The 14,531-nt window shown below is 40.1% G+C and overlaps 1 protein-coding gene across 1 annotated transcript; it reads left to right on the forward strand.

Moving 5' to 3' along the window:
* Positions 1 to 9,243: 9,243 nt before the first annotated feature.
* On the forward strand, positions 9,244 to 13,386 carry LOC149138749 (uncharacterized). The gene is made up of 3 exons (XM_089450482.1): positions 9,244 to 10,848; positions 11,419 to 11,644; positions 11,882 to 13,386. Exons 1-3 carry the CDS (start codon positions 9,244 to 9,246, stop codon positions 13,384 to 13,386), a joined length of 3,336 nt encoding a protein of 1,111 aa, XP_089306608.1.
* The last annotated feature ends 1,145 nt before the right edge of the window (positions 13,387 to 14,531 follow it).

Genomic DNA, 14,531 nt, shown 5'->3' on the forward strand with positions numbered 1-14,531 from the left:
ATTAGATCCATCTCATAATCCTATGGTATCCATGTCAATCCAGATTATACATGTTCAAGAAATTTTGTTTTGTCATTCATATTTCAAATCCTTCAATATTAGTAGTGGCATCAACAATATACATGTGTAAACTTTAAAATTAAATGCTTTATTATCCTATCTTTCATACATTTTAGCCCTTAATTTTAGAACAATGTTTCTATGGCTATCATTTAACTTGAGTTTGACTTCAGGTTAACCATGTAAATAAATATTTCAAGAAACAATAAATAAGTAACCTCTTTTTCCTTTTGAACGTAAATTCCTTTTCCAATACTTTTACTCGCTTTTAAATCAAATTTGAAGAACCAATTCAAAAACTCCGCAGAAGACCCAATACACTTACTAGTAAAAAATAACAAAATACTATCACATACCTATACAAAGACTTAGTTTTTGTTGTCAAGTTAAGCCCACAACTCAGATTTGTTTCACAATTTTTTTCCTCTAGAGTCCTCGCTTTCTTGAAAAATTCTCTTGACACAATCAATCTCCTTGGAAAGAGTATCCATACTCTAGTCTTTGGCACATGTTTAAACACCTCCTTCACAAACCGAAGCATCTCAAAAGAATGATCACATGCAACAGAGTGGAACTGCATCTTCATGGTCCCCGGTGCTCCTCTAATGCTAGGGCCAGTCTTGATATATGACATTCCAATCCCACAATCCATATGACACCAATGTAAGCAGAAGTCACAACCAACCCAACTACATGTATTGGAGGGGAAAATAAGACACATCTACGCACTACAAAACCCACTCTTTTGAGAACAAATTTTACACTCAGAGTCATCCACGGGTAACTGACTCTTACATGCCAAGTTTCTGCACTTGACATCTAAGAAGGTGTCAGCTAGCTCAGTGATTGGGAGATTGTTTCGACATAAAAACTTTTGAATTCCTGTTTTCAAGGGACCTAAGATCTCCAACTGCTTCATGTGAGACTTTAGTAGTGTATCTAAGGTTAAATCACTCCTTTGAAGGGATTTTTGAAAATTAGCAAGTTAGTTTCTATTTTAGTTATTTCCAATTAGATCCCATAAGTACTCACTCACATCCTCGAGGATGTTGTCTGGTAGTTCTTGAAACTTTTGAGCCATTGTAGTAATTGGTTCTAAAACAATCTCAAGGAGAATCCTGTCATCCATCGTAAGGTCTCCTGTCATGGATTGTTTTCAACCTCTTCAATTCTTATCCCTTTGAAACAAAATAACTCCATCTGCCTTGGTTTGACATGTTATTTTTATTTAACTTATGTTGTATTGATCTCGTTTCTCGTGAGCTTACACTTTGTGATGGTGAAGACCACACCTCTTGTCTCATTCTCTCTAGTAACTATTGGAAAACTAAATTGCCTGCCATTACTTTTTCCCTGTATTTCATCCAAACTCCTTGTCCATGGTGTTAATGTCATTAGATAACTACATTGACAATGAGAGTTTCCAACACCTCTTTCATTTCTAAAGGAATTTCTTTCTAGGTTACTTCCACCCAGAATACCTTGAGAAGATGGATTTCCCATGTGCAACCAAGATGGAGAATAAAAATGCACCGAATGATGTCACTTCAAATATCAAAAGTTAATTAACAATTTCCTCACCTGCATCACATGTGCCACTGTCCTCTAAGCTTCTCTACCCAGGGGTTGCCAATGAAAACCCAACTAACACTGCAACTGTGAACAATGAGTTCTCATACACTAGGGCGTCCAAGGCTACAACATGCACACTTGTTTCCCTTTTGCTTAAAATCCTATCAATCTTGCGTATAGACCTCTTCGAACTACATGCCCAAATGATAAACTGGTCATTAATAAGAAGTGATTATGTCCTCGAGATATAAAAATCTGAAATTAAACAACATATCCACATAAAAAGGTTTCCTATTGATGAAAAAATGATGCTTTAGATATCTTGAAAACCAGTATGCCATAGAAATACGACGAATGTATAGAACCCCATAAAAAATATGGTGAATTTATAAATGAAAAATGTTATCATTATCTTCATAAAACCCAAAATTGTGTGTTAATTTTATAGATTGTTCTATGTTGTTTCAATTACTTAAGCCCAATTCAATTCTTCATTAAGCAATGCATCTAATTATTAGCAATGTTTCTAATCATAAATAGTAACTGAAGATATAACAATATATGCAATGACAAAGGAGATAATAGCACAACCACAAGAGACACTAGATTTTTCAAAGACCAGGGAAAATACCCACAAGGGGGAAAACCCATTTAAATATTCTTCTTATTAGACTGTCATAAAATGTTTCAAGAGAGAGTACAATGAGCCCAATACATAATCTTTCAGCAGAAATTTACCCAATGCAAATCAGAAACAGAGTTCCAGAATCACTGTACCGTAGAGAGAAACCTTTCAGCCTTCAGACATCTATGGTCAACTACGGTCAACTGTTAAACCCTGGCTCAAAACCCTAGTCACACTCATCAAGAAAGTCTGCGAGCGATTGTGACCTCCCAGTCACTCTCTGAGGCAATTTGAGAGAGCGAATTCGATTGTGATTGTGTGACTGTGGAGCAAAACATACTCAAACCCTTGGTCGCTCCCTACAAGATGTTATGTGAATGACTATGAGTCCTAGTCACTCCTTGGGCCACTCTATGCGTGTCACTGTAGACCAGAACTGATTCAAACCCTCGGTCACTCCCTTCTAGATGTCATGTGAGTGACTATGGTCGCTCTCTTCTAGATGTCATGTGAGTGAGTATGATGCCCTATTCACTCCCATAGGCACTGCATGCATGCAGTTGTGGTTGGAGCAACCCAGATCTGCCTTAGAGTCTTGGTCGCACCCTTCTATCTAATATGCGAGCCACTGTGACTTCCCATTCACACTTAGAGACATTGTGTGCGTGCGACTGTATTCGGATCTGACCTGCGGCGAGCGTGCGACTGAAAAACAAAAACCCTAGTTCATGCAAGCTCCATATCAGAAACTTCGGACCCGAAGCACACTTTTCTCGACAGACCTGTGCGAGTCAAACAATAGATGAATAAAGAAGAAGATGCTTGATGATGATATCCAAAGGAGGTTCAGGGCTCTTGTATTTATAGGCTTCCATGAGGGTCCACTCGATGTTGAGGTAGAGTTGTCCAATTATATATGTGTATAGGGCTGACATGTCCAATTGGACATGTGTATAGGGCTGACCTAATCCAATATACATGAGTAAGTTCATAAATTTAAAAACCAACTTCTACTTGTCCAAATGAGGTGATCTTTAAGTCGATTTTGGTCCTCTCAAAAAAAAGAATTAAATGAAATCATAATCTATGTCATTTGAGCCGTCCAAGGTGGAATTTGACCCAAATTATACAAATTAACACAAAATATACCAACAGAAATACCTTATGTGCATTGCAAACATCTCTTTAAGAAACTCAGAAAGAAGTATTAGTAGTGGCATCAATAATATACATGTGTAAACTTTAAAATTAAATGCTTTATTATCCTATCTTTCATACATTTTAGCCTTTAATTTTAGAACAATGTTTCTATGGCTATCATTTAACTTGAGTTTGACTTTAGGTTAACCATGTAAATAAATATTTCAAGAAACAATAAATAAGTAACCTCTTTTTCCTTTTGAACCTAAATTCCTTTTCCAATACTTTTACTCGCTTTTAAATCAAATTTGAAGAACCAATTCAACAACTCCGCAGAAGACCCAATACACTTACTAGTAAAAAATAACAAAATACTATCACATACCTATACAAAGACTTAGTTTTTGCTGTCAAGTTAAGCCCACAACTCAGATTTGTTTCACAATTTTTTTCCTCTAGAGTCCTCGCTTTCTTGAAAAATTCTCTTGACACAATCAATCTCCTTGGAAAGAGTATCCATACTCTAGTCTTTGGCACATGTTTAAACACCTCCTTCACAAACCGAAGCATCTCAAAAGAATGATCACATGCAACAGAGTGGAACTGCATCTTCATGGTCCCCGGTGCTCCTCTAATGCTAGGGCCAGTCTTGATATATGACATTCCAATCCCACAATCCATATGACACCAATGTAAGCAGAAGTCACAACCAACCCAACTACATGTATTGGAGGGGAAAATAAAACACATCTACGCACTACAAAACCCACTCTTTTGAGAACAAATTTTACACTCAGAGTCATCCACTGGTAACTGACTCTTACATGCCAAGTTTCTACACTTGACATCTAAGAAGATGTCAGCTAGCTCAGTGATTGGGAGATTGTTTCGACATAAAAACTTTTGAATTCCTGTTTTCAAGGGACCTAAGATCTCAAACTGCTTCATGTGAGACTTTAGCAGTGTATCTAAAGTTAAATCACTCCTTTGAAGGGATTTTTGAAAATTAGCAAGTTAGTTTCTATTTTAGTTATTTCCAATTAGATCCCATAAGTACTCCCTCACATCCTCGAGGATGTTGTCTGGTAGTTCTTGAAACTTTTGAGCCATTGTAGTAATTGGTTCTAAAACAATCTCAAGGAGAATCCTGTCATCCATTGTAAGGTCTCCTGTCATGGATTGTTTTTGACCTCTTCAATTCTTATCCCTTTGAAACAAAATAACTCCATCTGCCTTGGTTTGACATGTTATTTTTATTTAACTTATGTTGTATTGATCTCGTTTCTCGTGAGCTTACACTTTGTGATGGTGAAGACCACACCTCTTGTCTCATTGTCTTTAGTAACTCTTGGAAAACTAAATTGCCTGCCATTACTTTTTCCCTGTATTTCATCCAAACTCCTTGTCCATGGTGCTAATGTCATTAGATAACTACATTGACAATGAGAGTTTCCAACACCTCTTTCATTTCTAAAGGAATTTCTTTCTAGGTTACTTCCACCCAGAATACCTTGAGAAGATGGATTTCCCATGTGCAACCAAGATGGAGAATAAAAATGCACTGAATGATGTCACTTCAAATATCAAAAGTTAATTAACAATTTCCTCACCTGCATCACATGTGCCACTGTCCTCTAAGCTTCTCTACCAGGGGTTGCCAATGAAAACCCAACTAACACTGCAACTGTGAACAATGAGTTCTCATACACTAGGGCGTCCAAGGCTGCAACATGCACACTTGTTTCCCTTTTGCTTAAAATCCTATCAATCTTGCGTATAGACCTCTTCGAACTACATGCCCAAATGATAAACTGGTCATTAATAAGAAGTGATTATGTCCTCGAGATATAAAAATCTGAAATTAAACAACATATCCACATAAAAAGGTTTCCTATTGATGAAAAAATGATGCTCTAGATATCTTGAAAACCAGTATGCCATAGAAATACGACGAATGTATAGAACCCCATAAAAAATATGGTGAATTTATAAATGAAAAATGTTATCATTATCTTCATAAAACCCAAAATTGTGTGTTAATTTTATAGATTGTTCTATGTTGTTTCAATTATTTAAGCCCAATTCAATTCTTCATTAAGCAATGCATCCAATTATTAGCAATGTTTCTAATCATAAATAGTAACTGAAGATATAACAATATATGCAATGACAAAGGAGATAATAGCACAACCACAAGAGACACTAGATTTTTCAAAGACCACGGAAAATATCCACAAGGGGGAAAACCCATTTAAATATTCTTCTTATTAGACTGTCATAAAATGTTTCAATAGAGAGTACAATGAGCCCAATACATAATCTTTCAGCAGAAATTTACCCAATGCAAATCAGAAACAGAGTTCCAGAATCAGTATACCGTAGAGAGAAACCTTTCAGCCTTCAGACATCTATGGTCAACTACGGTCAACTGTTAAACCCTGGCTCAAAACCCTAGTCACACTCATCAAGAAAGTCTGCGAGCGATTGTGACCTCCGAGTCACTCTCTGAGGCAATTTGAGAGAGCGACTTCGATTGTGATTGTGTGACTGTGGAGCAAAAAAGACTCAAACCCTTGGTCGCTCCCTACAAGATGTTATGTGAATGACTATGAGTGTCACTCCTTGGGCCACTCTATGCGTGTCACTGTAGACCAGAACTGATTCAAACCCTCGATCACTCCCTTCTAGATGTCATGTGAGTGACTATGGTCGCTCTCTTCTAGATGTCATGTGAGTGAGTATGATGCCCTATTCACTCCCATAGGCACTGCATGCATGCAATTGTGGTTGGAGCAACCCAGATCTGCCTTAGAGTCTTGGTCGCACCCTTCTATCTAATATGCGAGCCACTGTGACTTCCCATTCACACTTAGAGACATTGTGTGCGTGCGACTGTATTCGGATCTGACCTGCGGCGAGCGTGCGACTGAAAAACAAAAACCCTAGTTCATGCAAGCTCCATATCAGAAACTTCGGACCCGAAGCACACTTTTCTCGACAGACCTGTGCGAGCCAAACAATAGATGAATAAAGAAGAAGATGCTTGATGATGATATCCAAAGGAGGTTCAGGGCTCTTGTATTTATAGGCTTTCATGAGGGTCCACTCGATGTTGAGGTAGAGTTGTCCAATTATATATGTGTATAGGGCTGACATGTCCAATTGGACATGTGTATAGGGCTGACCTAATCCAATATACATGAGTAAGTTCATAAATTTAAAAACCAACTTCTACTTATCCAAATGAGATGATCTTTAAGTCGATTTTGGTCCTCTCGAAAAAAAGAATTAAATGAAATCATAATCTATGTCATTTGAGCCGTCCAAGGTGGAATTTGACCCAAGTTATACAAATTAACACAAAATATACCAACAGAAATACATCTCTCTAAGAAACTCAGAAAGAAGAACTAAGAAAAACGCTAATGGTAATAGCTTGTCTTAATAAGGAACAAAATTAAATCAGACAATGCCTTAGTCAAGGAACTAAAGAAAACGGTTGAAGAACGATGGAGCAGGTAAGGGTTTCGAGTCCTGGTCAGAGAACTGAACCTCGAACAGGGTTTGGGTAGGCAGCCGGGACCTGACGCCATGCACAGATGCCGACGCGGGAGAATACCTTTCAGCTATTGCAACTGGCAGATGGAGGTTAAACCGTGTTTTGGCATATACTTTTGTTTGGTAATGTAAAACCTTATCATTGACATCAGTTTGTTTTTCCGTTCACTTGGTCTGTCGGTTGTCGTGTTACATTGGAAAGGCTCAACCATGGTTAAACCCGCCGAGTTTTTAGCCCTGGACCCAGATGTTGAAGATATTCTCTCCATGTGGGGGAAGGATATCACTTCTCAGAACGTGGATTACTATTTTGGGTCTGTAGAAATACCAAGTCCGGAGGCTGTATCGCAGGTGGAAACCCCTCAGGTTTTATTCCAAGGCAAGGGGTTGGACAGAGTGGTTCAGAATGTTGGTTCAGCGGACGGCCATAAACAATCAGAGAAAGGGTCTGAACCGAGAGGGGTGAGTGTGGCCAGTTTACCCACGGACCCAAAAGGCAAAACACAGAAAACTCGGTTTACAAACCCTAAGGGGCTAGAAGAAATAACCCATTTAGGGTTTCCTGCAGGCATTGAACAGCCTTGGACACCAGGAGTTACGACCTCGCTTACGAGGATTACACTTCCAAGAGAACCCCAAGTCCAACTTGGGTCTTCAGCAAGCGAGCTCGGAGTTTCTTTAGCAGGGGGACAGGCAGGTAATGATGGACTGGAGGCTGATTTCTTGTTCTCTGGGAATGACGATATGGGACTTTCAGGTCAGATCCCGCCATTGTTGGAATCAGAAACCCTATTGGGCTCAGCACAGATAACCTCAGAAAATAACGAGGATCGTGAAGGTATAAGACCGGCGGTGGAAAGTTTAAGGAATAAAGGAGCGACAAGGAAACAGAAAAGACCCATTGGAACACAGGTGATAGCAGACAATCTGATCCTGGGGATGGAGGTGTCCATGATAGAAGCCCTAGCGGTTGCGGACTGTACTTTGGTCGGCAGGGTTAGAGGTAAGCTATATACATCAGATTTTCTTCAAGGCTGGGGTGAAAAATGTTTCACGGCAGATAGACCTTTACAGTTCGAAGCCCTAGTATTAGCTAAAGGTTGGTTCAAGCTCAGATTTGCAGACAGAGAATCGGCGGATTGGGTCCTTCAGCGAATCTGGCACATTGATAACATACCAGTGCTGTTAAAGAAATGGTCTCCTTTATTTGATGCTATCAAGGAGCGCACGGATGTGTTTCCTGTTTGGGTGCGTGCTCCGGGTTTACCTTCATTCCTATGGACCGAGGAAGTTTTCAAAACCATCGGTAATAGGTTGGGGGTGTACATGGATGCGGATATGACTTTCTTGACTACGAAAAATAGGGCAATTGCGCGCATTCTGGTCATGCTCAAACCGAGTGGGGGCCTGGCACAAAAGATTAATCTACAATTCAATGAATATGTATATGAGCAGATACTAGACTACGAACATCTGCCATTTAGATGCCATTGGTGCCACGAGTATGGGCACATGGCAAAAGATTGTCCACATAAGAGAAGAAGGAGACATTTCCGAAGGACAACAGCTCACAGAGAAAATGCTCAAGAAGATGTTCAGATGACGATGGAGCAGGATTTGCCGGAGTCGCAAGAACCAATGAATCTGGTGGCTGAGGAGACAGAGAAGGGACCAGCGGATGAAAGCGAACAATCTAAGGAGACGGCGGTGGAAAATGCCAAAGAACCGGAAGATGTGGAAGGGTTCGTCGAGGAAGTAGCTAAAGAACCAGAAGCCGTGGAAGGGTTCGTAGAGGAAAAAAATGCAAATCAAGCCCAAATCGACGAATCGGAGAAGGGTAAGAGCTCAGGGACTCCTACTTCCTCTTTTATTTCTCATGAGCATCCTTATGTAAAACATAATATTGCTTCCTCATCATATAAAGAGCAAGAAAATAATAATGTTGAAAATTTGGATCACTTAATGTTAAATCCGGATGTGGAAACATTAGCTGAAACCTTACCGCTACTGGACATAAATTGTGAAGAAAAATGGCCTCCTCTCTCTCTCCCTGTGACCCGGCCTCCCTGCCCCTACAACCTGAGATCTTTGGGTGGGAATCAAGAGACTCAGGGGACTTTAGGCGGTCTGGGAATGATACATTCACAGAACAAATCCAAAAACAAACGAGGACGGAAATCTGATCTGTCCAAGGCGAAACTAAAAGCAAAGATAGATGTTGCAGACGGTAAACAATATTCCATCACGGGGGTTCTTAGAGCAGCTCATCCCCCTGAGGGTGTTATCAAATGATTCTGACATCCTGGAATTGCAGAGGTTTGGCCAGCAAACCTAAAAAACTGGCCTTGAAAGAATGGATATCCAACTCTAAAGCAGATGTTATTTTTCTGCAAGAAACTCTGGGGAAGGCTTATGAGATTGAATCTATGCTAAAGTCCCTTCTGCCTGGGTGGGCATTCAGTGCTATGGATGTCTTTGGACATTCGGGGGGCATTGCAATTGGGTACAAAGAAGGGAGGGTAAAAGTCCTCAATAACTGGGGGATGAAGAATGTTATGGGAATGGAGTTAATATCCCCAGACTTTACTTTTCCCATCACCATAGTAAATATCTATGGGCCATGCCAAGGCAGGGAATCCTTCTGGGATGAATTGATGTCAAAATCTGTTATGAAAGCACCAATGATGATAATGGGAGGTGATTTAAATTTTACTATGGGCAGAGCGGAAGCTTGGGGACCATCGGCGAGAGAAGATCCTCTTACAGATTTTTTCCATAATCTCATCACAGAGAATAATTTTATAGACCCTTCCCCGATCAAGATAAAGCCTACTTGGAGGAATCGAAGGATAGGAGAAGACAGGATTGCCAAAAGATTAGATCGGTTCTTGCTATCGGACTCTTTATCCACCAATGCTCCTTTGATCAGACAGTGGGTTGAGGAAATAGGGAATTCGGATCATTTCCCGATTTTCTTAGATATATCTATTCCTCCTCACAAACCCCCAGCCCCTTACAAATTTAATCCTGCTTGGCTCCATGATCCAACTTTCAGCAACCTGTTTAAAGAAACTTGGATTCACCCTGATCACAATGCAGGCGAGGAGAAAAGCTTTTTGTTCATGGAAAATTTAAAAAGATTGAAATCAGCTACAATTTCCTGGGCAAAGGACAGAAAACTGAAACAAAATGAGGAGTTGATCAGTATAAGGGAGGAGCTGAAACAGATGGAGGACTTGGATTCAGATGGATACTCATCACAAGACTCTAAGGATAGAATTCTTCTCTTGGAGAAGCAGCAAAACAAAATTCTTTTGGAAAGGGAAGAAGAATGGAGAATTAAGAGCAGGGCAATTTGGCTAAAATCTGGGGATGAGAACACTAGATTCTTCCATAATTTTGCAAAAGGAAGGAAATCAATAAATACTATATGGCACCTTAAAGATGAAGAAGGGAGAGATGTCAGGTCCTTTCCAGAGCTTTCTGGTTTAGGGAAAAGACATTTTCAAAACATTTTTGCAGATCAGGGAGAGGCTACTATTGCAGAAGTCTTTAAAACAGTGCAATGTTTTCCTAGATTCATTGAGGAAGACGAAGGTGAAGATCTTACAATTCCGGTCACTAAGGAGGAGATTGAAGCAGCTATGAAGCTTATGGGCAAAGACAAAAGTCCAGGCCCTGATGGTTGGACAATAGAATTGTTTCTCCATTTTTTTGAACAAATTGGAGCCGAGATAACTGAAGTAGTTGAAGAGTCTAGGCTGAAAGGAGAAGTCTATAGACCATTTAACTCAACATTTATTGCTCTCATTCCAAAGAAGGATGAGCCAGAAAGTTTTGAAGACTTCAGACCAATTTCATTGTGTAACTGCATTTACAAGATTATTTCAAAGGTTATTGCTCTCAGATTAGCACCAATCTTGTCAAGAAACATCTCAATGGAACAATTTGGGTTCTTGGATGGCAGACAAATCCATGAAGCCATAGGTGTCGCACAGGAGGTAATCCATAGTGTCAAGCTGAAGAAAAAGAAGGGAGCTGTTATCAAAATTGACCTCTCCAAAGCATATGATAGGATCAGCTGGCTCTATCTACGAATGCTTCTAACTCATGTGGGCTTCAGCTATCCTTTTGTCAGCTGGATCATGGGGTGCATTTCAAATGTCAGCTTTGCAGTTTTGGTCAATGGAGCTGCCTCTTCTTTCTTTAATAGCCAGAGAGGCCTCAGACAAGGGTGTCCTTTGTCCCCTCTCCTGTTCCTCCTTGTGGCTGAAGGGCTTAGTAGACTGATACATAAAGCCAGAAGGGAGGATAAGGTAAAAGGTATTGAGGTAGCAATCAATCTCTACATCACCCACCTTCTTTTCGTTGATGATATATTGATTTTCACTAATGGTAATTACAGCGAATTAAAGGAGATAAAATGTATTTTTGATCTTTTTCTAAAAGCTACTGGAATGCAGATAAATTCTGGGAAATCACAAGTTTGTTTGGCAGATATTGACAGAAGGGAAAGAAATCAAATGTCTGATCTTTTTCCTTTCCCTAGCCAACCTCTGGATGTTCCATTCAAATATCTGGGTTTTTGGTTAAAGCCAGATGCTTACAGAAAAGAAGACTGGAACTGGCTCATAGCAAAAATTGAAGCCAAAATATCTCATTGGAGTTATAGATGGTTGTCCAGAGCTGGTAGGTTGACACTTATTAAATCAGTCTTGTTAGCCATCCCAGTTTACTGGGCTGCCCTAACTTGGATTCCTAAAGGTGTAATGGAGAAAATCAGAAGAATCTGTTGCAGATTTTTATGGGCTGGCTCAAAGGAATCCTCGGGTTTACCATGGGTGGCATGGGACAAAGTGGCCAGACCAAAAGAGTGGGGAGGTTGGGGGATTAAAAGACTCCCTGAGTTCAGCACCTCGTTAGCAGCAAAGTCAGGTTGGCGACTTATAACTATAGAAAACCTGTGGACGAGGGTGGTAAAAAGGAAGTATATAGATCCAATGCCTTTGGAAGATTGGATTCGGAGTCAGAATAAGAAGGCAAAAAACTCTTCAGTTATTTGGAAGGCCACGGTGGATGCTTTCTCAGTGATCGAGCAAGGGTTAGCATGGAAAGTGGGAGATGGCAGACAGATCAGGATTGGAAGAGACCCTTGGGTTGGGTGTAATGAAGCTTTTGCTTTATCACCAGGGCTTCTTCGACATCTTGATTCTAAAGGTATTACATCAATAAATCAGGTGGAAAGAGTTGGACAGTCCACTATCTGGGGACAGGCTTGGAAGGACGATGAAGAGTTAGGGTTAAATGCTAGATGGAAGAATGAATGGGCAGGCTTCATCAAAGAACTAAAACGATCCAATGTCAGGATAAAACAGGAACCTGACCGTTTAATGTGGGCTCACAGCAAAACTGGGGGGTATTCACCAAAAGAGGGATACTCTTTTCTATTAGGAAAGATAGGATGGGGAGCCCCGGATTGGTGGGCCAAAGATATATGGAAACTCAAAAGCCCTGCCAAATCCAAGCTCTTTCTATGGTGTATTCTAAGAAGGAAGGCTCCAACTTGGGAAACACTACAATCTAGGTTTTTAGCTGGTCCAGGGCGATGTCCCTTGTGCAAATCTGATGAGGAAACCACAGATCACCTTTTCACCACCTGCTCTTACTCAAGGAAGATATGGGAGGAGGTCACTGGTTTTCTCAAGGTAAATGCACAGTGGGGACATGATCCGCTGGGAGATGCTTGGAGGAAATGGTGGCAAACTTATTCGGAAGGGAATATGAGGAACCTGCCTATTATCTTCTGTTGGGGCGTGTGGCTTGCTAGAAATAAGAGTTTGTTCCAAGATCAAAACACACCGACTTCTGTTATTGCTACTAATATCACAGCCATTTATTCTGCTCTGCCTCCTCCTGAGGAAAAAAAAAAATCCAGAACCAAACAAAATAATATCATTATACAGGAGGATATCCCTTGTGGTTTCTTTGATGGGGCCTCACAAAACAATAGGGCTGGTGCAGGCTTGTGCATACATTTCAATTCCGAACATTCTCTAAGAGCTTCGGTTGGGTTGGGTGCTGGAACAAATAATTATGCAGAACTTTCTTCCTTACGATTCCTATTATGCTGGCTACATCACAAAAACATCAACTCTATTCAGATATTTGGGGATTCTCTTAATGTTATAAATTGGATCAATGGTTTAGCTGCTTGTCAAAATCAAATTTTGATGACAATTGTTGAAGAAATTTTATTCCTGAAGACATTCTTTTACAGGTTCTCACTTTGCCATATCTACAGGGAAAGGAATGAAGAAGCAGATCAGCTATCTAAGGCTGGTCTACAACAGGATCCGGGCAGCTGGGAGATAGAAGAGATTCGTCAGGGGCAGTCTTACAGATCAGATCAGCCCCCATATGATCAGCCATAGTGATCTCAGTATATAGCTTCATTTTTGTCGGCACCATTCACAGCTTATCTTTCCACTGTTACATTTTTTGTATATATTTTTCCTTAGTAGTATACTCTTTCGGCAAGTAGATCACAGTTTACAGTCTTCTTATTATAATTTTTGTTACATTACAAAACATTGGAGGTCATACCTTTTTTGACTGTAAGGGGTTGTTTTTCCTTCTCTGAAGGAGACCCCGGGTTTCACATGATACTTTGCTTTTTGGATATTAATCATCCTCCCGGGAGGAAGACTACTACAGGTTTACAATACAGCAGAAAAGCTCCCTTATGGTTGAGCAGTGAATGAACACATGAGCCCAGCATGGCTTTAGAACAAATGTATGAAAACTTTTTATAAGATCATAATAAAAAGTTTTGCTTTTTTCCCCGGAAAAAAAAAAATAGCTTGTCTTAATAAAGATATTGTTTTAAGGACTTTTTAATCGCAGAAAAATACAAATGGAGTGAAAATCGCTATTCTTATAAAATCGAATGATTTTATGCCAATCCGGAATATAGAAATCCTTGCAGTTTTAAGAAACTGAACAGTGTAAGGTACTTCAAATAGGATCCAGATGAACCCCTCAAAGTAATATGTTCCACACTTTGACGAAAAATGTAGCGGGAGCAGTTGGATTGAAACACACACTATAATATTTTTTATGTCAGAATTCGATGTGCACTGGAGAATAGTGAAAAATGAAACATGTTTTTTCCTATGAAGCAAGCCAACGGTCCACTTCATTGAGAATGAACAAAGGCCAAATTTCCCTCCCATACAAACGATATGGTATTGCAGAGATGGACCGTCCCTCGTTATTGTGGCCATTTTGGTACTGTTGTGACCTCGAGGGTTAGCGTTTGTGTGGCGAAGTGCGCCAGTGTGTAAAACCCGTCGCCGTAGCTCACCTGGTACATGCAGGTCTACTGAGATTGCACCCTGAGACATTGAGATCTTAGCAGAGGTTTTCCTAGAAGCCGACTAACTTGAAGTCTGAAGAGAGCTCCGAGTTGTAAATGGGGTCAACTTCCTAGTAACAATCCGAACAGGGGTCGCACTAGATCCAATGCACATCGATGCTAGTGTCCAACACCATAAGATGGTAGCAACGCGAAGCACCT

Source organism: Pinus tabuliformis, chromosome X (genome assembly GCF_031772625.1).
Source record: "Pinus tabuliformis cultivar Carrire ecotype Pingquan chromosome X, CPIR1, whole genome shotgun sequence".
NCBI classification, from domain to species: Eukaryota; Viridiplantae; Streptophyta; class Pinopsida; order Pinales; family Pinaceae; genus Pinus; species Pinus tabuliformis.